The sequence below is a fragment of the Atractosteus spatula genome, chromosome 7, assembly GCF_055471065.1.
Source record: "Atractosteus spatula isolate fAtrSpa1 chromosome 7, fAtrSpa1.hap1, whole genome shotgun sequence".
In the NCBI taxonomy this organism is placed as follows: Eukaryota; Metazoa; Chordata; class Actinopteri; order Semionotiformes; family Lepisosteidae; genus Atractosteus; species Atractosteus spatula.
In genome coordinates this window covers 44,538,730-44,562,767 of record NC_142712.1, presented here as the reverse complement: position 1 = coordinate 44,562,767, position 24,038 = coordinate 44,538,730, and the positions used below count along the sequence as shown (strand labels likewise).

Here is a 24,038-nt window from a genome sequence, read left to right as displayed (position 1 = left end):
CATTTTTTTGCCTCTAATAAGTTGGTTATACAAGACCAAAATCCACTGTTTTCTAAATCCATATTGGCAGTTTCCAAGGATTTTATTTCCATATAGGTGATCCTCTAGTTAGGTTCTAACAATTGTAATAAAATAACCTGCCATGTAATACAACAGTAGTTCTCACAAAAATGGTATACAAAAAGGGAACTGTATGTAAATCATGCAGATCTCATCTTATTAAAACATATTACCTTTAAGGTTTAGCAAGCTGTTTTGTACAGAGTTCAAGAGTGTGTTTAAAAGTTACCACCACCTGCTGTAGTGGTGCAGTGTATGGGTATTTTGCTGTGAAAGGAAAAAGGGCTTTTATTGTGCAGAAACCTGGAATATTATATACTGAACCATGTAGCTGCTCAAGATAGCAGAAAAATATGACCAAAAAACCAAATATTCGGTGCATTCTGCCAGATTTTAGTTAAATAAAGTTTGAGCTATGGTTATGGCTTGTAACAGCCATTCATTTTCTAACCGCTTCATCCAACACAGGGTTGAAAGGTAGCTGGAGCCTATCCTGGTAAGCAAGGGGCACAAAGCAGGATACACCCTGGATGGGACACCAGTCCATTACAGGGTACACACTCACACAGATATGCACACATCACACCATTTGTTTGGATTTGTTTGTTGAACATTTCCTTGCATACTCAATGAAATGAAACATGTCATCTATGAACATTCTATAAGTTATCTGTGATTTCATGGCATTTTACACTCATATTTTTCATATTATTCTTTAATTTTAGCACAACATTTCTTAAAATATATATCTTTCAATTAATTTTCTCCTTTCTTTGGTTTTCTGCCAGGTATAAGAGTTGGAGCATGATGATAAGCAACATCTGTGAGCATTCTGCAACTCTGAAAAGTGGGTATGTTGCTAATTTAAATGTTTTTTAGTATCATTTTCTGTGCCATTAGTATGACAATATGATGAATGCTAACACTTTTTGAATGTGCCTGAAAGAGATCTGTGCAAATAACCTGCACATGAAACGTCACTAGACTGTTATTTGCACACGGTACAAATGAGAAGTGGATTTTAATCATTATCCTTGACACAAGGGGAAAAATTGTTCAAAAACATTGAAAAAATGTTTTACTTTTAATCAGTCTGCAATACAAAAATAGGCAAGACAAAAAAGCAAGTTGCCATTTCTTAACCGGACATTTTGCAGGGAGACACCCTGGTGCTGCAGTGGCTGGCCCTGGAACAGGAAATTGCTTTCTGTTCTAGAGGTGGGAGACGGGAAACTGGTGATGGAACTGGACACTTCCCTGGTAAGCCCAGGGCCTTGGGGACACTTAAAAATGAGCAAAGATGCATTTGTGCTATAAGTGCTCCCAACACCCGATTGTTTAACTGTATTTGAGTTCTTCAGGTTGGTTTAGTTGGCTTAGACCTCACTGTAAAAAGTTAAAGGCATTAAACTTCGGGTATCTGCAAAGTGGTCTATTCTGGATTTTCAAATTCCTCACACTACAGTATGCTTTAGCACCTTTGGCAGTCCACCTACAATATTCCAACACTGAATTAAAATCTTGTGGGATACCTTCAGTCCTTTCAAATTTACCACAGGTTTAAATGGGCCCTCTACACTTGCAAGCTAGCACTGGAAAAGGTGAAGCCATACCTCACAGAAATTAGGACATAGATTGAAGGAACACAGAAACAACAATCATACCAATAAAAGCATGCATTGAGCAGTGTTTGCAGAGTGTATGAAGTTTTTAAAATGGAAGCCTGTTGAATCTCCTTCTGGGAGCAGAATTAGTCTGTAATAATTTAAAGTGCCTCACCATCGTTAATGACAGCAGTCCACATCCTAGCCTTCTTCTTGCTGGCCTGCCTGTCATGTGATTGGCACTGCTGGTCCCTGAAGCTGGGAGTGCCCTTTGTGCAGGGGGGGCCCTCACAGGCTTTGTGCTCCACACTGGCCTTCGGGCAGTTCTTCCCTCCAGGCCCAGGGCTGTGAAGAGCAGGAACCCACTGATTAAAAACACATACATTTCCCTCTCCCTGCTCACTGTGCTGCTCACCCCCAAGGAAAGTCCATCTGATAGGACAAGCCTCAAACCAGATGCACCTCATAATTCTCAATATGATTGAGCTGGATACATCCTTTTCCCCTGCTGGCTCAAAGGCAAGTAAGACAGATAGGCAGATACCAAGCTTTCTTGTTAAATAAAGTTTTCTTGGCTCTCTCTGTAACTGTTAATCATTTCAAGCATAACCTGCCCAATCAATCTAACAGTTACAGTTACAAAAGTCAGACACTTGATAGAGGATTTTAAAATAATTATCTCATACTATTGGACTACTTTAAAAATAGTACTCCTCCGGCATTGCCACTAAAAACAACTGATTTGAGTTAGTTCTTACACAGCCCCATGAGCCAGGAGTGCCTTCTTTCTCTGGCAAGGTAGTTACTTTCCTATTCATTCTGATCTATCCTTGTTGTGTTGTTCTCTTGAAAATTATATAAAGCAGCATCAACAGCCAAGATGCAAATAAAAACAGCATGTCCTTTTCATGGATTTCCAGGTGCAGTAATACACACTGAAACAGACCCTACATTACCTTTTGCAGGGTTTAATGAAATTAAGGATAGATTAGAGCCAAAATCATACTTGAGGTTGAGTGAATGTTTCCATGTATTGTCACCATACATAATGATATAAAATTATTTGTTCACTTTGTTTTAATGTTGATTATATGCAATCAAAGTCCTGAAACTAACCTTCATAGAGTCAGTATTTAAGGGGAAGGAGAACGTTAATTCAGTTATTCTTCAGTAACCACCAGTACTGGGGAAAGGCTATTTTAAAAAGTAATCCATTAATCGATAGCACATAAATTACTTCTGTAAGAGATTACTGGTTAATTTAATTTAAAATTAACAAAAAGTAGTGGGAAATTATTAAACGGTCATCTATAATGTCTACATTACAATCATCTATAATGTAATTGCTAGCATTACCTCTTAAAAGCAATGTCTCTCAACTCTTTACTGATGTAAAAATTACGATTAACTGACTCAGAACTATAATTTTGTACCTATAAAAGACTATTTTTAAAAGAGAGTTCCCCAGCACTGTCTACAAATAATTAAATGCCTTAGTGTGAAGGATACTCATAAACAGTACAAACTGGCTGTACTGGCATGCACTTAAAGACCTGAGTTCTCACACGACTTCAGTTTTTTCAGAAACGTACGGTGGATTATCGCACTTCCTCTGCCTGAACCTGGCGCCTGTCCCACATGTCCGGCTGCACATGCTCCACTGGCTCCAGGCGCTCCAGTCTCCATCTATGTGCTGAGGGATGGGGGTCTTGCTGACGCAGTCTCCAGCCCTGCACCACTGAAACAGTCCCAGGGCAACAGTGAGTGTCTCAGGAATGAATGACTGAGGCACATCAAAGACAAATCTGCACGGTAAAGCTGCAGATTCTTGGTATTTTACGGTGCCCACCAATAGAACACACAATAGGGCTCATAATCATCAGAGCTAGTGACTCATTCCACACGTGAAAAATTACTCTTCAAGCAAACTAATCGGACATGAAAGCAGAACATCAAAGGTTGCGTGAATGTAAAACCTATTTTTTATGCAGTAGTGTTACGAAAATCACAATTATATACAATATATAGTATATAGTTTAGTACATACAGTATACAGACATTTTTCTTACCTTGTCAGGTCCACATTCAGTTCCATCTAGAGGGGGGTCTAGCTTGGTTTTGCAGGACGTATCTCCTTCCACAAGACACCACAGGCCCGCGCACATTAGGTGCTGAAGTAGAGTATCATGGAAGAGCACTCATTCTTTTATACTAAACAAAAAAACTCCATTGGTGTCACAACTGCAAAATCCTACATACATGTCTCAAAAAGAAGAGTAGTATCTTTATCCACAAAAAGATGCAACTTACTCGGTAAAAAACAAAAATGTGGATAACATTGTACTAGTTAATTTCTAATACATTTCTCTTTCTCCAAATTATTACAGCATGTTTTACAAGACAAATTCTTTAGGATCAGGATTTCAATATGTAACGATAAACAAAGTAAGAGATTTTCATGCTTAAAGACCACAAACCACAAAAAAAAACCAGAAAAGAAGCATGGGAAGTTTTTATTGCTTCCCCATTTGTCATAGCTTTGAGGAGAGATGATCAAAAATGCTTCCTACCAAAACATGCACTTGATACACAATGTATGGTGCATGAGTATACATAAATGAAAGGGCTCATTTGCTTTAAAACAAAATATTTCCACTAACCCCAACCCTGAGACATCAGTAGGTAATGCACAGGTTTTGTTCTGTCATTAGTGATGTACCAACAGAACTTTAAGGCACTGGCAATTGTTTGCCTATAGGGGAGGGATAAAATCTCCAGATAATTAAACTTTTTACTGCCCTAACAGGAGATATGGTACTTTTACAGCTTGAAGAACTACTTTTACAGATGGTCGAGAATGTAGCATTCAATGGGATCTGCCTCCCAGATCATATATTTATCCAACATCATAAAACTGTCAACAGGACAACCCTTTAAGCTTTACTTAATATTTTTCCAGCCCCACGTCTGAAATAAAATAAACCTGACAATGATACCAACTGTTTTATTCTCATTCAAAATACAGTGTACATTGTTGAACAACATCCATAAGTGAGCAAAACAGGTTTATGTAACCATTCTATTTTTACGCTGTACTGTAATTGTTGTTTTTCAGAAAAAAGGTCATTTTAGGTCAAAAAAAGTTTTCACAGCTTTTTAAAGATAGAAAGAAGAGCAAAGGCTAGACTCATTTGAAGCTATTTTGTATGGAAAAATTGACAAGCAGCTTTTAAAAATGAAAAAAAAACATTCTTTGAAAGACAATGAATAACTGTCTTTCTTAGCTGAAACAGATTTATTAAGTTTTCTTTAATAAACTAATTAAGTGGTAGTGATATAAACTGTAAATAATTGACTGAACTACATCAAAGAGATTACCAGTAAAGAACTATTTTCAACAGATCAATCCAAACATTGTTTGCCCAGTGAGAAACCTGGAACATTTCTACCAATGCTAGCAGCATGCCACTGTGTCACTTCCTGAATGCAAACGTAAATTACAGCCTGTCAGAGACAAATTCAGTATTAGCTCCGCAGGCAACCCCACAACACATCACTTGACAGGCACACCTCACTCCTGTCATTTCTCACTGTCGGAAACTTGTAAACTATAGAGGATTCCTTTGACATTGACCTCACACAAATCATGCTACACAATTTTTTAACATGACATAATATGTAACTCAGTAGTGGAAAAATAAGAGAAATATGCAGTAATTCATCACTACTCTAGAGAAACATCTGAATTTGTAGAAGAACATAAAGTTTCTTTTAAAATAAAATTTATAAATTTATAAATGCTATCATTCAGTTTAAATTCAGTAAAAAAAAACAATGCCTTGATAAGATTGATGAAGATTGATGTAAACTGAATTTTATTACCAATTATACCATGTGATTCCGACATTTGTCCATTAAAGATTTCCATTTGTATATGACATTCTCTAGATAGCAAAGTAATCGCCACAAGGTAATTAACCCACAAGCACACCATCTTCACATCATTCCCACTTCAGCTACGTTTTTACATTATAGCTTGGCTTTGTATGAAATGCTTCCTTTGGGTTTAAACTGTCATCTGGTTTGAGACAATACATAGGCTCCTAGCAATTACAGTACTTAAGCAGTCTATGTAAATTAACAGCAATCGTACACCATTAGGGACTGCTGTGCTGTTTAACATGCAGCTAATATCTTGCCTTAATTGCTGATCTCAGTGTATTTTAAAGGAACACAAAGTGACTTTGTTAACCTTTTATTTCTTAGGTACTGATAGTCTTGGATTTCGAAAAATTACAATATAATATCAATGCAAAGTAGATTCAATAGTTGTTTCAGAAGACTTCAAAAACTAAAAAAAAATAATTGTGAAATTAAAATGTCAGTAAATTTAGCTGACATGCTAATAAAATGAACATTTGTCAATGATGTACCATATTATACAAACTGTTTTTCATGTTTCCCCAGTAAAGTGTAATTTATTAGAAGTATTACAGTAAATCACTTTGTACAACAAGTCTAAGGGCCAATGGGAAATTTGCCCAGGACGCCGGGGTTGCACTTCTACTCTTTTCGAGAAACGCCCTGGGATTTTTAATTACCACAGAGAGTTAGGACTTCGGTTTTACGTCTCATCCGAAGGACGGTGCCTGTTTACAGTATAGTGTCCCCATCACTATACTGGGGAATTAGGACCCACATGGACCGCAGGGTGAGCGTCCCCTGCTGGCCCCACTAACACCTCCTCCAGCAGCAACCTTAGGTTTTCCCAGGAGGTCTCCCATCCAGGTACTGACCAGGCTCACACCTGCTTAGCTTCAGTGGGTTGCCAGTTGTGAGTTGCAGGGTGATATGGCTGCTGGCAATGTGTCAACAACATTCCTGCGAAGCATGGGTTTAGAACCAACCACTAAATATTTATTTTCTTGTGTAGTCGGCAGAAGTCTTTAACTATAGTTCACTCAAATGTTGATCATGAACACCAGCTAGAGAACATAAAGTAATTAGCATATTGCTTGTTCCACAAAAACACACATTTCTGTTTCAAAATAGTACTTCTAAGTTTCACCTAGTGCATACAGTTGAATGGAAAGAAACATAATATGAAAACATAAAGCTTTCAATGGATGTGAAATTACATCGTGTTCCACTAAATATTTAGTTTTATGAATCCTGTCTATCTGTTCACAGTACTTCAGGGAGAGTGCTGTTACAGATTCTGCCTGAATGTATTGGTGGATAGCTATATCAAACCAATTGGTTTGAAAAATTTAATTTGAAGCAATGCTGATCGTTTGGCTCATGTGTCTATTCTGTGTCCTGTGACTAACCTGTCATGCCCACAATTTTCCAAGTAGTGGCGCACAATTTACTGAACACCACCAGGGGTAGAATGGAATTAGTGACCCAGGGCTTTCTGAGATCTTATCCACACAGTGACCCCTGTGACTGCCTGTGCACTCACCAACAAGGGACTCCAATCAGCACTGCACCACCAGCATGGGGCTCTGTTGCTAGTGATATGCCAAAAGATGAAAGTCTTGAAGATGGGAGTACATCTGAGAGGACAGATTCCTACCTATTATTTTTCCATGTACAACAAATACACATTTTAAGAATAAGAGACTAAACTGAACAAAAATATTTCAGGGATTTTTTCAAACTACAAGACACAATACTTTGCTTTTTTCACAAAGCAAATAGTTAAGCATATCTGCAAGTACTTTCCTGTAAGTATATAGTTTTAAACTCTGTGTGTCTCTTTCAGGGATACAAACTGAAAAGGCTATATTCTTCATGGCTAAAAATAATATACAGTAAATTAGCACGTGAAGATTTTGTGGTGAAAAAGAAGCAAACACATGCTTTGCCTGACACTGTTGTTCTATGTTCTATGTTCAAAAAAAGGCTGGATTCAAAGAGAATCAGACAAGTCACAAAGGGATACTCGTCCAAACCCTTGGAAATGTTCCTGCAGATAAATCAAGTGCATTAGAACAATATACAGTAGCATTTTGAATGCAGGGGGACAATCAGAAAAGCTTGCCACATGCCTGATGAAGCTGTCTGAATCCAGGGTATGATGCACAGAAACAAAGAAGATCCATAAAGAAGATCAAAGAAACATGAAAACAAACCTCCATATTATTGCAGAATGTCGCATTGGTGCCAAATAAAATCTGGCACTGCTCATCCGCACTGTAGTGCATGCCTGGCAGTTTGGGAGGAAGCCTCACCACAGAACGGCTTCGAAGATCTGTCTCCAGCAGGCAGGCACTGGCCTTTGACCTGGGAGCCACAGGGATTGCACAACATTAGAAGGAATGCTGAGAACCAAATATACACAAGCATTACAAAACATGGAAAAACAAATCACACTACATTTGCTTTTCCCACAGGAAAATAAGAGGCATTAGAACATCTTCTGACCCTCTGAAGTTACAGCAACATGCACTGTTTGTTCAAATGGAGAGTTTTTGTCACGTCTTCGAATCTTAGAATAAATAAAAAATCAGGTTTTGCAGTATTTATTTAAAGGAGGGGGCTATTTTACTAACTAAACACATCAAACCAAGGGAAGATACAGTGCCATGCACATGTATTCACCCCCTTCTGATGATGTTTCACTATGCTGAATTACTAATGATGTATAACATTTTTAAAGCAAATTGTTTCACTAGAATTTGATAGAGAAACAAATACTTTCATTGTTGAAAGTTAAATGTCAGCAGAACCTGCAAAGTAAAATCAAAAACTAAATTATATTGATTTGATTGTGTGATTATTCACTCCACTGAAACAATATTTGATGGAAGCACCTTTGAAAGCAACGGACGCAATTCCTTTTGGAAAAGACTACATTATTTGCACTCTGGGATGGTGCAATTGTTATCCATTCTTTTTTGCAAACTTGCTCAAGTTCTGTCAAGTTGGCCGGGGATCGTCTTACCACAAATTTTTTCAAGAATTTAAGTCTGAACTTTGACTGGACTATGGTAAAACATTGGATTTTTTAGATACTCCAGTGTAACTTTGGTCTTGTGCTTTGAGTCATTGTCCTGCTGAAAAGTGATTTTTGTCCCACTTTTAGGTCTTTTGTAGACTAAAATAGGTTTCCATCTAAGATTTGCCTGTACTTTGGTCCACACATTTTTCTCTCAGTCTTGACAAGCTTCCCGGTCTTTACTTATGAGAAACTGGTCCAAAATATAATAGTTGTAAGGTTTGCAGCATCCAGCTTGGGATGGCTACAATGGCTACAGCCATTGAATTCTGCAGCTCTTTCAAAGTCGCATACAGTATGTCACATTTCCTCTTCACATACCTGTTCAGTTTGGAGGGACAGCCTTATCTAAGCAGTGTATATCTTCCACATTCTGATGATTGACTCCAGTGTGGTCAAAGGGATATTCAGTGGCTTCATGCAACTTTATCCCTGAGTTATTTGTAAAGTTCGTTTGTCTTAATGGTTGAATCTTGAAAATCAATACCTGATTTAGGGACCTTACAGACATAGATGCATTTATTATTATCATGTGAACCACAATTATTGTACACAAATGGACTGCATTAAAATAATTGCGTGATGTGTCAAATTATTTTGGGCACCTGAACTGATTTCCTTTTTCTATACAGTAGCAAAGGGGATGAATACTTATGAATCCAGCATATTTTATATTTATATTTTGCGTTTTTTTAGAAATTTAACTTCTTTCACTCTTGAATGTGTTCAGTGTTAACATTCAAGTTCTGATAAGACATTACTTTCACATTGAAATATGTATAATATACTGTATGTCAATTGTAATTTAACAAAATGTGACATTATGTTAAGGGTATGAATACTATTGCAAGGTCATCTATATCATATGTTTTTCCTCATCAGATTATTTAGGCATCACTTTTTTTTTCCACATGAAGTTAAGAGTGAGTTGAATGAAAAGAAAAGAAGGAAATTTTATCTTCAAAAAATGGTATATCCAAATTGGTAGAAGCCAAATGTATTTTAAGATGATGTTATACAGTAAATTAAAAAGTATTTGAAGTGTTATGAGCGATTTTAAGTTGATGATATGCTAATTATTTTCTGCATAAAACCCTTGATTCTTAAGAGAATTCTTAAGTTTTTCACAAAGATCCCCTAGGTTTTACAGTGGACTGTTCTGCCCTCCATTGTCACTTCATCTGAATCAATGAGATTCTATGCTGTAATATTTTTAGACATAATTGTCTGACATGCTTCAGAATGTTTTGTAGCAAATACCTCTGAGCTTATGGAGTTAAACATTTCTTTTAACCAAAATGTGAAACACTAATGTTTACATCTCTAATTTGTTGTACTGTATTGTACTCAAATTCTCATTTGGGCAATATGTAAATGTCCATTAAAGTAAAATTCTCAGAAGAATAAAAATATCATCCTGTAAATGCTGTCTGTTCACATTTGGTTTGTACCACTATAAACAGTTTTTAGGCAAAGTTCCAAATGACCATAAGGAAACAATGCTTCAAAAAGAGTCTTTGTTTCTTTTAGTTCTTTACTTCCCATGTCATCATTTGATAGTAGGCCTAAGATAATACTGAGTAGTATGGTTTCTCTGTCTTTTCTTTCATCCCACAGAAAGATGCTCTTTGAAAAATGTCCCTTTCCAATTGCAATTCATTAATCACTGGCCTCACAGTTTTCAGAGATATTTATAAGCCCAACTAAGTCTGAAAAACACTTAGTTAACACTTAATATCTCAAATATTACAGATATACAACCCCTTTTGTAAACTCTTACCATTAATTTTAACTACTTAAAGAGATATATTCTCCATTCCTACAGCATTGTGTGTGCTTACTCTGTTTTTCACAATGTACAGATTTAAAGTGCTACGATCAAGCAAAAATTCCAGTGCATTTTTGCACTATGCTGTTGTGTTGTAACTTAATATCTACTTACAGTTCATCAGTACATCGCAAAGGCACACTTGGGCCATAATGCTCATTTGGTTGTATTTTCTATAATTCCATTGCAGTGTTCCCAAATCCCCCCCATTCCCAATTCCCTTGAAACCCATCCTGTAAAAGTATAACAGAGTAGCCAATCACACCTAACCTGGGAGGTGGGAGGAACCAGACCTAGCAAAACCCCATTGAGCATTAGGGTAACAGGTACATTCCAGATAGGTACTTGTTACGTCCCAGTGTGTGTTCTGTGTGTGTTTTTTTCTGTTATGTCCACACTGCTAACCCTTGATTGTTCTCCTTTCTCCATTGGCCCACCATTACACCACACTTTCAGTATGACATCATCATCATCATCAATTAGCTCTCAGCCAATCAGAACACATCTTATTCAGCATATAACATGGAGGTTTTTAGCAAGAAGGGGCCTTTCGTTTGACTTCGGTCCCGTTTGGTTTTGGTTATTGCTTCGCTTCGCTTCTGGTTATTGCTTCGGCTTTGTTTGTTGGTTTGTTTTGCTTTGTGTGTGTGTATTTTCGTATAGCTTCGGCTTTGTTGTTTTGTTGGTTTTTTTGTTAGTTTCTTTGTACTTTCGTTTGTTTGTGTGTTCATCCTTGTTTTGCCATTACCTTGTCCCAGTGTTACATGTTCAACTTTTGTGTTCTTTTGTACCCTGCTCCTGTTGATTACTCTTGTTTTCCCTTATTTGTATTCCTGGTTCACTTGTGTTTTTGTGTGAACTTTTGTATATAAGGTTAGTTTAGGTTGTTGGGTACACTTACACACTTAGTTGATTTTGGATTAGTACACTAGTTTAGAATGGGTGAGTGCCGTTTGTCTTGTATGGTTTTGGGTAGTCAGTGCAGGTTAGCTAGGGTGTTGAAGACGCCGAAGACCGTGTGTTTCGGGTTTTCTTTTGTAGTCAGATTAGCTTTCCCTCACTGTCCTAGCCAGCTCCATTTTGTTTGTCATTTTCTTTTCTTTGGCACCACTCTAGTTCCTTACCCTTGTTATCACGCTTCCTAGTCCCTCACCAAAACCCCCCTGCTTCCAAAAGAATTATCCTAAATGTTACACCCCTTTACCCCTAGACACTTTGGGTCGTAACAGTACTCAAAATGGAATTCATCTGTGAGACAGCAGTACTATCCAGTACTCCGACATACTGCCAAGCCACTGCTCATTTAGTCACCATCAGCACATCATAAGCTGCCATTAGTCTATAGATTTTAGGTCTGAAAATGAGAACTTCAACAAGTGAGCAGAAGATGAGTTTACTGAAATTCAGCCTGACAATGTTCTTTATTAATATTATTGATAAATGTGATGAGGTCTTTAAATTACAACTAACTTTTAGAATGCTCAGAAAAAAATACTATGTCTAGTTTATGTCAGAACTTTGTGAATAGGAAATTCCACTTACATTTTAAACACAAGGCCCTTCTGACCAAAATACTATCTCTTTGGTTTGGCAGATTTGCAGAGAAAGGAAATGACAATTAATTGTTTGCTCTGTATTTCTGAACTCACCTAAGGAATTTTTCCAGGTCATCTCGACTGCAGGACGACCAGGAGAGATCACTGGGGTTCCTGCCCTTGATCCATTCCCCTGACATGATGTGGGAGTGTCCTGCACAGGTCGGGTGGTCATCATCGTGGCTCATGCCCATGCTGTCCAGAAACCAAGCACAGAAACAGATGTGATCTCCTTTTTTTCAGAGCTGCTTGATGTTTCTTCTTCAACACAAGCCCAAGCAGACAGAGTCTAAAAACCACAGCAAAGCCACACTGAAGTTTCCCTCCATTCAAATCTGGCTAAAACATATGCAATTGCTGCAAAGTACCACATAAAAGATTTTAATTCTTAAATTATTTTGTGGATGAGGTTTTTCCTATTTCCATAAGTCTCCAACTCATTTACAGTAGATGAAAGCATTGCAATGGACTTTATAGAAATTTTAGAGCTAAATGATTTCAAAGCCAAACTTATATTATTAAGTACACAGATTTAAAGAATCTGTTCAGTGCTATTAAAAATAATCTTTAATTGAACGTATAACAAAAGGAATGAAAATTCAAATTCAAATTACGCAAGATAGCACCAAATGCTTTTGAAACAAACAATAAAACATTAACTTGACCGAAACAGATTTCCCTTTTTGAACAGATAATGTATGGTGTTTATGGCAAACACACTGTTAGAAGATAAAACAAAAGACCAAAATAACCAAGACAATTACCTTTAAAAATGTTTACGTGAGATATTAAAGTAGGGTAAAGATTGAAATATACATTTAATTAAAGAACGTGTTTAAGGTGAATTGCAAGAAACAATTCTTTCAACAAATGAGCCTGACTCATAGGAAGAGGAAACGAGTGGGTTTAATTGCAAGAGTGAAACAGAAGAGGTCTAGACAGAGTAGCAATGGCCAATACTACAAGGTCAAAACATACACTGGAGCTTGGCAGTAACCAGGCCCACCACACAAATCCCAAGACAATGTGATTGTCTGATGCAACAAGTCAGCTGCAATTTATGATCTGAAAATTCTCTTCAAGGCCAAAAATGAGACTGCCAGGAAAGAAAACAGTCTGTGCAGCATCTGTAATTGTTACTGCAAGTGTGCATAAGCTGCGCCAAAGACCACTGTCTTTCAACTGTGCTGCTTTGTATTGTGAAGGCCTGAATGCAGAACAGATTATTCACTCTTCTCATTTATTCTCTGAATTGCAAGGCCTAGGATATGGAAATACATTTCAAGATTCAGCACCAAGAAAACCACTTTTTTTAAAAATCAGTACAGTTTTGATCTACAACTGCAACACTAAATGATTAATTAGTAAATGCATAATTAGTGAGCCCCTGCTATTGAAAGACTGATTCTCAAGCGTCTACTTTCTGGAAAAACTAGGTTAGTTATTGATGTTGTTTGGTTCAGTCCATAAGTGAGAGATTTGACCAACTTAGCAGTTCATGTCCAATTGATGTGTGTAGGCAAAATATCATTAATAGATGTGTAGAGAGACCAAAGCACAGTGCACAGAGGCTAGTAGTTATTTGTTCTGCTCTCTGTTGTCATGTACATGATAATCTTACTGTGCTAATGAAAAAGCTATGAAATTGAATGTTGGGCAGTTTAAATTTCCCATCTGACTAATGAAGTATATGCTTTGTGAAACATGCCTTGAGTCTTTCATTTAACAGAGTCTCTTGTATACATTATACCATAATTATTCATTTAGATATCTCGGTCATGCTCTTCAATGGGTCACTGACTTTTGATTTATCTTTGAATAATTCTTCAATGCTTTGGAGAATGTTCATAGAGCCTGTTTTTTTATTAACAGTCAACATGTCAACACCTTATTGGTATCATATTTTTAAAGAAGCACCATACACTAATCTGTTAATTAATGCATATTAATGTTTAACATCAAATGAAAATCATGGGGGCATCTATAACATGGGTGACACTAAGCTGAAGTGTACAACATCAGACTATACTATCCCACCCACCCCACAATGAATATTAAACACAGCAGAAAGCTATTGAATTGTATGTCTCTTTTCTGTTGATCATTTTTTCCTTAACTTACAACTTTGCAAATAATGCTATTAAATTGATTTATTGTGCATGAGTTTTTTCAAAAGAGTTTTCTATTTATTTTGCATAATCTGTACTTTGACAAACAAGAACAGCAATTAAAATCCATATTAGTTTGTGTTCCGCTTGTTTTTTCTTGGAAAACATCCCATCACAAAAATGTAAGAATATGCACGAATTGAGTCATGGTATATAGTCTGTGTCTGCTTTATCCAATGGCCATGAAAAAGGGATGCTGCTGCTATCAAAACTACTATAAATCTAATTTACTTATTATGGCTTATTATACTAATAATTTAGCTATTACTGAAAAAGGAATACTGCATGGTTTTTAATTAGTTTTCCTTTTAAATGTTGATAAATACATCCTCTAATTCACCAGTACACATCATTATGATGTTACCTGGGGTCACTGGATGTTTCAGGTCATTCAACATCAGACCCATTTGCCCAGGAGACCCAGCAAGGGTTGATCAAGCCCCTAACTTGTGTCCAGGTGTCATTGTCACCCATGGATCACACCTCTTCTACATCATCAAACATTGCTGCATCAATATGCAAGCTGCAAAGGTTCCAGTAGAGGTTATACTGAAATGTAGAAATGAGAAAAAAACTTAATTTCAGCTGTGGAGCCTCTTCAGGTATGAGGGAGAAAGGTGGGGGGGGGGGGGGGGGGGGGGGGGAGCTGGACTATGAAGCAACGGTTTAGGGAACAAAAGAAAGAAACTGTAGGAATGGGCACAACAGGTCAGAAAGACTGTCCAAAGATACTGAAATCTTGGAGACAAGCTCCAAAAAAGCTAAGGTGAAGGTGAAGGTCCTATAGGATCACTTTCTTGGCCATATATTATTTTTTAATTTAAATTCTTTCTTGTATTAGGAATTTGTCTTTTCACATACCCCAACTTGCTCTCCAAGAGACACACAGACAGGGAGAGAAGCTTGGGGTCAGAGCGCTGGGTCAGCAATTTTACAGTGTTAAGGGGTTAAGGGCCTTGCTCAGGGGCCCAACAGAGTAGGATTTCAAATGTGGGTCTCCATTTAGATCTGATTGCAAACAAAGGAAAGTGTCTGCATTACTTGCAACAGAACATATCACATGTACACTTTTCTTTAAAAAGTTATGCCATGTTTCATTGGGGAAAAAAAAAAGAATTATGGCACACAATTATGGAATTATGTTACGACCCCAAGTGTCTAGGGGAAAAGGGGTGTAACATTTAGGATAATTCTTTTGGAAGCAGGGGGGTTTTGGTGAGGGACTAGGAAGCGTGATAACAAGGGTAAGGAACTAGAGTGGTGCCAAGGGAAAGAAAATAACAAACAAAATGGAGCTGGCTAGGACAGTGAGGGAAAGCTAATCTGACTACAAAAGAAAACCCGAAACACACGGTCTTCGGCGTCTTCAACACCCTAGCTAACCTGCACTGACTACCCAAAACCATACAAGACAAATGGCACTCACCTGTACTAAACTAGTGTACTAATACAAAATCAACTAAGTGTGTAAGTGTACCCAACAACCTAAACTAACCTTATATACAAAAGTTCACACAAAAACACAAGTGAACCAGGAAGACAAATAAGGGAAAACAAGAGTAATAAACAGGAGCAGGGTACAAAAGAACACAAAAGTTGAACATGTAACACTGGGGCAAGGTAATGACAAAACAAGGATGAACACACAAACAAACGAAAATACAAAGAAACAAACAAAAAAAACAACAAAACAACAAAGCCGAAGCTATACGAAAATACACACACACAAAGCAAAACAAACCAACAAACGAAGCTGAAGCAATAACCAGAAGCGAAGCGAAGCAATAACCAAAACCAAACGGGACCGAAGTCAAACGAAAGGCCTTTTCTTCCTGAAAGCCTCCATGTTATATAGTGAATAAAATGAGTTCTGATTGGCTGAGGGCTGATTGATGATGACATCATATTGAAACAGTGGTGTGATGGTTGGCCAATGGGGAAGAGAGAACAATCAAGGGTCAGCAGTGTGGACATAACAGAAAAAACACACACAGAACACACACTGGGACATAACAAAGGGGTTAAGGGCCTTGCTCAGGGGCCCAACAGAGTACGATTTCAAATGTGGGTCTCCATTTAGATCTGATTGCAAACAAAGGAAAGTGTCTGCATTACTTGCAACAGAACATATCACATGTACACTTTTCTTTAAAAAGTTATGCCATGTTTCATTGGGGAAAAAAAAAGAATTATGGCACATTAATCAAGAGAAGTGTAAATTTATCTACAGTTTTAGATTACTGCTTTTAAACGGGTTTAAAAACCTGTACTTAAAAGTTTAATATTTCATGTTTAAGGGTTTTACAGAGTCAGTACAATGGGGGATTTTATATTATATAATATTTTATAGTATGCAATCTTTTGTGGCACTTGGTCCATAATTACATTACCAGTAAAGCCAGTAAAATGTGGCTTTACTGTCTAAAGGTCTACCCAGCAGGAAGACAGCATTGCTTTGTGCCAACTCATTACACCCTGCCCATTAAATCTGACCCGGGCTTACTCAGCAGAACAGCTACATAGGAAATTTGTGATAATTCTTGTGAGTTGGCAGAGCTTCAAAGCATTTAACATGGTTAATATTTTTCACAGTTTTTCCAAATTAATTTGGTGTTTGCTTTATTCTACTTATACTGAGTGCTTTACGTAAGAAAAAATTAATAACCATGTTTGTTTTCCTTTTTAAGACACCACGTCACCTCAATCTGTTAACAAACAAAAAGGCCAACTTTAGCTGTAAACAATTCTGCACAAAATGGAATTGCAACTGATGAACAAATTAGTTTTACCTATTTTATCTAATGTTTCTCAGACTCTTCATTGAATTATAATAGCACATTCAAGAATCTAACTAGAATACACAATGAATGGTGAAAATGGAACAATCACATTAGATAACAGAAGTAAAATAAGAATTGGAATTATAAATCTCCCAACAAGTGAAATAAACAAAAACAGTAACTGGTGCATTCATGTGCTGCTAACAAACTGTGGCGACTACAGAGTATGAAGGCATAGGAAGCATGCACATTTCTGAATTATCTCCACTACACCATATATCACTTGCTACATTTTGAACTTACACCTCTCCCATACTCCTCCCATGTCTCCTGTGCTTTGTCTCAGCCAAGCAAGCTTTCCTCTCCTGTTCCTCAGATGTGTCCCCACAAACCCTTCCGCAGGTTTATACAGCTGTGCAGGGTGTGGCAACGCCTGCTTGACCTTTGGGGTTTCCCTACAGTTCTGCAGAAGCTCCAGTATGGCTCACGCAATGCTTTTTATTTATTGAAGGGGTTTGGATTTAATTGAATTATATTTATAGGATCCTAAAATGTTAAAATGTGTCCTAACCACCAGAATAGTTGGCAAAGAGATGGGGGAAAGTCTTTTTGCCACACACAGTGTCCTTAACAGCTGTCATCCAATAGCAGCAGTAAAGGGCACAAGTCCAAATCTTCACATTGATCATACATCAAAGACTCTGAATATAGATACATGTCACAAGACATTCACATCCCTGTGTTTGTACAGCCCTAATTATTCATGAGTTTTCAGTGAAACGCAAAACAAATGTTTTACTCCTGCTTTTCTAATCATCCTTCTCTTTAGATTTATGTGGAAGTGTGTATACTGTTTGTTTTGCATCCATCCCCAAAATCACATCTAGCAGCTGTGAGGTTGTTGATTTTTACATACTGTATGTTTTGGGGAGATGTACTGTAGGTAAATCTTGGAAACATGTCTCTTCTTTATACTCCATTATTCTACATAGTGATATTCGCTCTTCTCACTTGCTGCTCTTGCTAGATGATGACTGTATTATAGGCCTCCCTATAATACTATAGCAGAAACACAGATCCATAGGCTCGCCTGTCTTGATTTAATTAACACTGGAGTTAATACCCCCACTATTGCTAAAGTTGCTGTAGGATTTTAACTACAAAGCAGTTTAACATCTTATCCAAAGGTCCAGAAGGAACAGAACCAACTCCTATTCCATCAACACCACTTATAGCAGCAATCTGTTTTTCCCTGAGGGTCTCCCAGTCCAATAATGACTGGGTGCAGCCTTGCTTAGCTCCTGGTATCTGAACGGATCAGGCAACAAGATGGCAACAGTTGTTATGGAGCTCTCTACTGCTCAGGTCCATGGTGCTGGATGAGTGGTTGGGGTGAGGGGTTCATAGTGGAGCCTAGTTGTGCTGCTGTTGCATGTTGCTTTTGTTGCAGTTGTGTAATTTTAGTATGGGGATCCTTTGGTGGGTTACCTAAAGAGGGATACCACTAACGGTGGTTGAAGACATACATGTGTGTTTTATTTGCCTGTATTTTTTCTGTTTTATTCAACTATAAACTAACCAAAAAACTTAATCACAAAAAACAGCAGTTGCTCAGTACAAAGGAAGTTTTTTCATGTCTCACTTACTTGTGACCAAGCTCATGGGCAATAGTGAATGCCAAGTTAAGCCCATTGTCTTCAGCCAGCACACATTTCCTCTTGGGGCTGCAGGTTCCTCCCAGATAGGCAATTCCTATTGAAGAATCAAGAAATCAACACTGAGAGGAGGCCACTGGCACACTAACACAATTATCCCATTTTCAGGTTTTATATGAGCTTCTAATTTGTCACAAAAACATTTGCCTCATGTTTGTAGCATCATTTAAATGCTTTGTAGAAAATTCCAAGTGGGATTTAAGATGAGTTTGCCTCTGTCACGCAGGCCAGTGTTGACTGTAAATTGCTGACTAATAATACACATTCTCACTCAGCTCAGCCACTGAACTCTATAGGTCTTTCAAAGTTGCTATTGGCCACACAGTTGCATCCCTAAGCAGTTTCTTCCTTGCCCCGGTGTTCAGCTTAGAAGGACAGCCTAATCTGGGTGCCTTCCATTTCTTCAGGATCTATTTCACCATAGTCAAAGAGTTATTAAGTGTCTCTGAAACAGTTTATCCTCCAAATGTGTAGCTTTATGCAACTTTATCCATTCAGTTGTTCTGAAATCTCCTTGGCCTTGGTGGTTAAATCATTTCTTGAAATTGACTACCTGAGAGACCTCGCAGAGATACTGTAGACAGCTATTTATTCTAAAAAATATGAAACATTATTTTTTTCACACAGACACTGCCAAATTATGTGCACCTGAAATAATGTATGTTGCCACAGCAAAGGGTCTGAAAACTTCAATCTTGACTTCTCAATTTTTTTCTTTAACACTAATTATTTACTTCATTTTGTTTTATGCTTCAAATATGTGGAATGTTTTGTGTATATAACTAAGTGTCATGAGTGGAAACGTTTAAGAAACAAAGTGTGAAAACTACAGTATGTAAAAATACTTTCTTTCTGAATACTGTTTTGAGGTACTTTATATGTAATGTGGCTGGCTGAGTAATGATGTAGCACTGCAGCCTCACAGCTCTTGGTCCTGGGTTGAGTTCCAGTCTGAAAACAGCTTGTGTAGATTTTGCATGTTGTGCCAGTGTTTGCATGGGCTTTCTCTTTTTCCCACCTTCCCAAAACATGCTGGCCAAGTTAATCAGTGTTTCTAAATTGTCCCTGTGTGTATGCACCTAGCTCTGTGATCTATGATTCCAGGATAGGCTCCAGTTTGCTGCAACCTGTGTCAACAATAAGCAGCCTTCTGATATTGGGTTTATGTAATGCAAATACACATAACGGAAGGATAAACTCACTTCGCCTGTTTGTGAAAATTAGTATAATGAACAATACTTGCAGAAACATTAACATGGCTGCCATGGGGGTCACGCTGCTTTGCTTTTGTGGGTTTAGCACTAGTCCTGGCTGCCACATATAATAGCTTATTCTACACCTTAGAAAACAATGTGCTGCACATCAGGCCAGATGGTCCAAGAATCTGATTTACCATACGTAATATTTCCAGTTTTTATAGAAAAAAAACATGTTTTTTCATGAGCTGTTTATAAGCACATTCTATTATAAAGAGAAATTGGATACAACAAAATCTGGTTAGTAATTATTTGGCTACTTTAGGGGAAATAGCTTGAAATTGTCACCTTAAACTCCTATCTTCTCACTATTCATGTTGACTCAGGAGTGTGGCCTTTTGTGGTCCACTCCAATTTACTAGAAGGCTATCAGAAATACCGTGAAAGAATTTTAAGGAATAAGGCAGTGATTCCTCTGATTTAGTAGGGTCTATAAAATGTATGTCTCATTGTCACTGGACCACACCTGCAGGAAGTGATGTGGGAAGAAAGAATATACACTCCTGGGAAATCACTAGGAAAGAAAGTCTAGGTGTATTTGTGAAAATATTTAACCAGAACAATTACCAGCTTCAGAGTTGGGCACAACCTATTTACAACAACATAAATCTATACAGCGTTTTGGACTCTTAAAGGCAATGGTAAAGGTTTCAGTGTAAAAAGGATTGCCTTGCCATGAAATACTAGTTAAAATATATACTGCTGCCAAACATATGGCTTCACTCAGTGCAGTTTTTTTAGTTCAAAAACTTTTAAAACCCACACATAAGTAAATATACAACATACTCCTTCAGCACTGTTATTATGCTGTGTAGGAGAAGTTGCAGTTCTAATTAGGTAATAGCTGAAGACAGTGTGGAAATGTTACGGTAGGGATGTTCAAGTGAAATTAAATTAGAATATTTCTGGACCCATCAACACAGTACACTACCACATAAGAAGGGGTAATTTGCTTCCACAAGCATCACTTGTACACTCATTTTAAATATGACTAAGTATGAACAAGAAGTAATTTTTAATAGCTTTGTAGAGTCATTTTAATCCATTATTCTGATTTAAGAGACCCAGTGCAATACTACAGGAAGTAAAAAGTGTATATTTTGCTTTATACCTAATTATATTTAAAACTTATTTTTAGATCTGTGTTTTCAATACTTTGGATGCACCGGACAACAGGAAGAAATGTATCAAATAGGCTTCTACTATGGATGAATGGGACAGTTATACAGAAAAACTGCCTGCAGTAGATTTATAGTTTTATCTTTTTAATTTTTTTTCCTGCAGTTTTTCCATAAAATAGTCTTAACATTTATTGTTAGACATACAAGTAATGTACACAGGTGCCACCTCACAGGGCACCTGTGCCCTCTCACTATTGTTCAGATTAGAATATTATAACTTTAGCAAAGCTGTTTCCAGCGATTCCTGGCTGAAACTTTACACTGCATGTCTACTGTTCTTCAGTAGATCAGCAAGCCTGGCTAAATTCTACAGTAAGCTTCTTTTGTTTTACAAGGGTCTGTTCATATGAGTCCCTGACACTAGTGAAAGAAGTGTGCAGAGAACCTCGATCCTGAGACTGAGACACACTGCAATCTGCTCTGGCAAGCTGCCTCACAAAAACATTAGCTGTGTCCCCCTCGACTTCTTTAGGAGAGGCAATTTTTTAAAACTGATGTGTGAGTATCATTCATGGTGAAGGCTTGGATTATTTCCTCTCCATTTAGATTTTGTTCAGATTTAACATACAAAATACTTTTTCACTACTATGTTTGGTCTGGACTTTGAAACTCCTTTTTTAGTGTTACTTTACTGCACCCAAAAAAAAACTTACGGTTGCTCTTAATGAGATAGGATTCAGATAAGCACTACAGTCCAACATTCCCTGTTGAATTCCTCCTCACTTCTCAGCACTACAAAGGATTTAGCAGGAGGCAACCCAAACAGCTATGTGTTCAGAAATACTTAATTAGGCAATTTAATGAACTCTTAAGTCCCATACTTAAGTCCCTTAAGTCCAGTATGCTTGATTTATACCAAAGCAGATAACATGGTCAAAAATCAACAGCTTCCAGCACACCCTTCTTTCTGCCTATGTTTTCCCAAGTTTCCCAAAAGGAAAAATAAACAAGAATACAATTTCAGCCCCTTAATATTTTCTCTAATATGCACTGCCAAATATATTCTAAAATGTTTCCAGACTTATTAGACATGTTTGTCCTCTGTATTAAAAGATTTCACTGATAATAAGCCAGAGGCTGGATAAAATTCAGCTTGCCTCTGATACACTCACATTTAAAATCTGATGAAGAACAGAATACAATTTCAGTAGAGGGTATAAAAAGGTGCCGAAAAAAGATATTACAAAGTGTTTCCAGTTATTGGACAGACTCCAGCAGTCTTTAACATGGCTCAATTAAAACACTCTGAAATGAACTCAGCTGTACAGGGACATGAGCCATGACATTAAATGGTCTTCTGTATTAGTCTGACAACAAGAAAAAAAATAAAATTTATCTTGCTTTGCCAGATCTTAAGAAATCTATTTGTGGATCGCAGCAGGTGATTTCTCCCAGTACCCTCAAGTTAGACTTGATATCTTATTCACCATTTTGCAAAAAAATAAATCTTTAGCACACCAGGTGGAGAGTAAGAGTCACATGTTTTGTGTATTTTCCTGGTGTGTAGTACAACAGCATTAATGACACCTTATTCCTTGGAGACGCTCATACTCAAATATCAAACAGTCTGACAGGGAATATAGTACACTACGTATTTTCCATAGGCAGGTTAAAAACAGTCATTGTAAAACTATGACATGATGTAATTAGAACCTTATGTGCCTTCACCTCAAATGACTTCAGTAAAGACCTTATATAAGCATGCTAATCAGGGACTTTGAATAAAAGGATATTTATCATGAGAATGTCTTAGATTAACACTACCCTGTTATGGTCACACTACACTAATAACATATTTTTGTTATTATTAATATAATATGATTATATAAGTAATAATAACAACACCTAAAACATCCCTTAATTCAATGGAACCCTAATGCAAAGAGGTTTGGATTGCATCTTCAGCAGCATTTCAATGGATAGGATTCCACTGCGCATCCACTGGAACATTTGTTTAAAAGTCAAAAGTTCCACAGAAATAATATCACGAAAGATCAGGATCCAAAGATACTAGAAGCTGCAATCAGGCCAGCTAACCATTTCTGCCTCTTTGAGAGGCTCGGATTAGATTCTGCATCCAGCAAGACCAAGCAGAGATTTCAAAATCTTTAGGACCCATTTAAGGAAGACATCTCTCAGCTGAGACAAATTTCATAATAGCAGTTTGTCTTTCAAGGAATGCAAACAAAAAGTGGCATTACTTCTGATTTAGCATGTTAAATAGTAGTTAGTAAATTAATGATTTTGAGCCATTTCCAACAATACATGACTTGGCTTTCTGCACACTCCAAGTAAAAGTGCCTTATTTTATTTTTAAAAATGGTAATAAGTTAATGTTAATCTTTATTTGAAAATGACTCCTTGCAGGCAGTTTAAAGATGTTGGCCCTAATAACCAACTAATGAAGCAGTGGATCAAGAAGACTAGCACAATCCCTCAGGGAGTATCCACTGACTTTAATTTGCAAATTCAGTTATATAAAGTATTACTCTTTCCAGCACAACAACCAGAGAATCCAAAGAGATTCAGACCAGTCTGCTGTCCCAGACATTAAAAACACAGAGCTGAAAATAGTCCCTGGAAAATTGTGATATGAACTCCAACAGGTTAGAAATACCTTGAAAGTATTAAAGTAAGTTTTCCAGAAACTTAAAATAACTTGAAACATAAAGGTTTTGATTGTCTCTCATCCAAAAATATGGGTTTGTCCTTATGTTAATATGGCCTGTTAAATATTGTCTCTTGAGGTTTTAACTTTATGTTTTTACAGTAGTCAGTCCTTATCTATCAAATGTTTCTTAATCCAGAGTAAAAAATATTGTGCATGATTGCTGTTCCTGAACATCTA

The 24,038-nt window shown here is 37.2% G+C and overlaps 1 protein-coding gene across 1 annotated transcript in view; it reads right to left on the bottom strand.

Moving 5' to 3' along the window:
* The window catches only part of adamts17 (ADAM metallopeptidase with thrombospondin type 1 motif, 17), a 140,545-nt gene that overhangs the window by 65,065 nt on the left and 51,442 nt on the right, over nucleotides 1–24,038 (bottom strand). The window contains exons 8-13 of the mRNA XM_088921470.1: nucleotides 18,685–18,790; nucleotides 12,145–12,285; nucleotides 7,802–7,952; nucleotides 3,734–3,835; nucleotides 3,257–3,402; nucleotides 1,840–2,009 (exon numbers count right to left, since the gene is read on the bottom strand). Coding sequence (XP_088777596.1) covers nucleotides 1,840–2,009; nucleotides 3,257–3,402; nucleotides 3,734–3,835; nucleotides 7,802–7,952; nucleotides 12,145–12,285; nucleotides 18,685–18,790 — 816 coding nt within the window. The remainder of the gene's footprint in view (nucleotides 1–1,839; nucleotides 2,010–3,256; nucleotides 3,403–3,733; nucleotides 3,836–7,801; nucleotides 7,953–12,144; nucleotides 12,286–18,684; nucleotides 18,791–24,038) is intronic.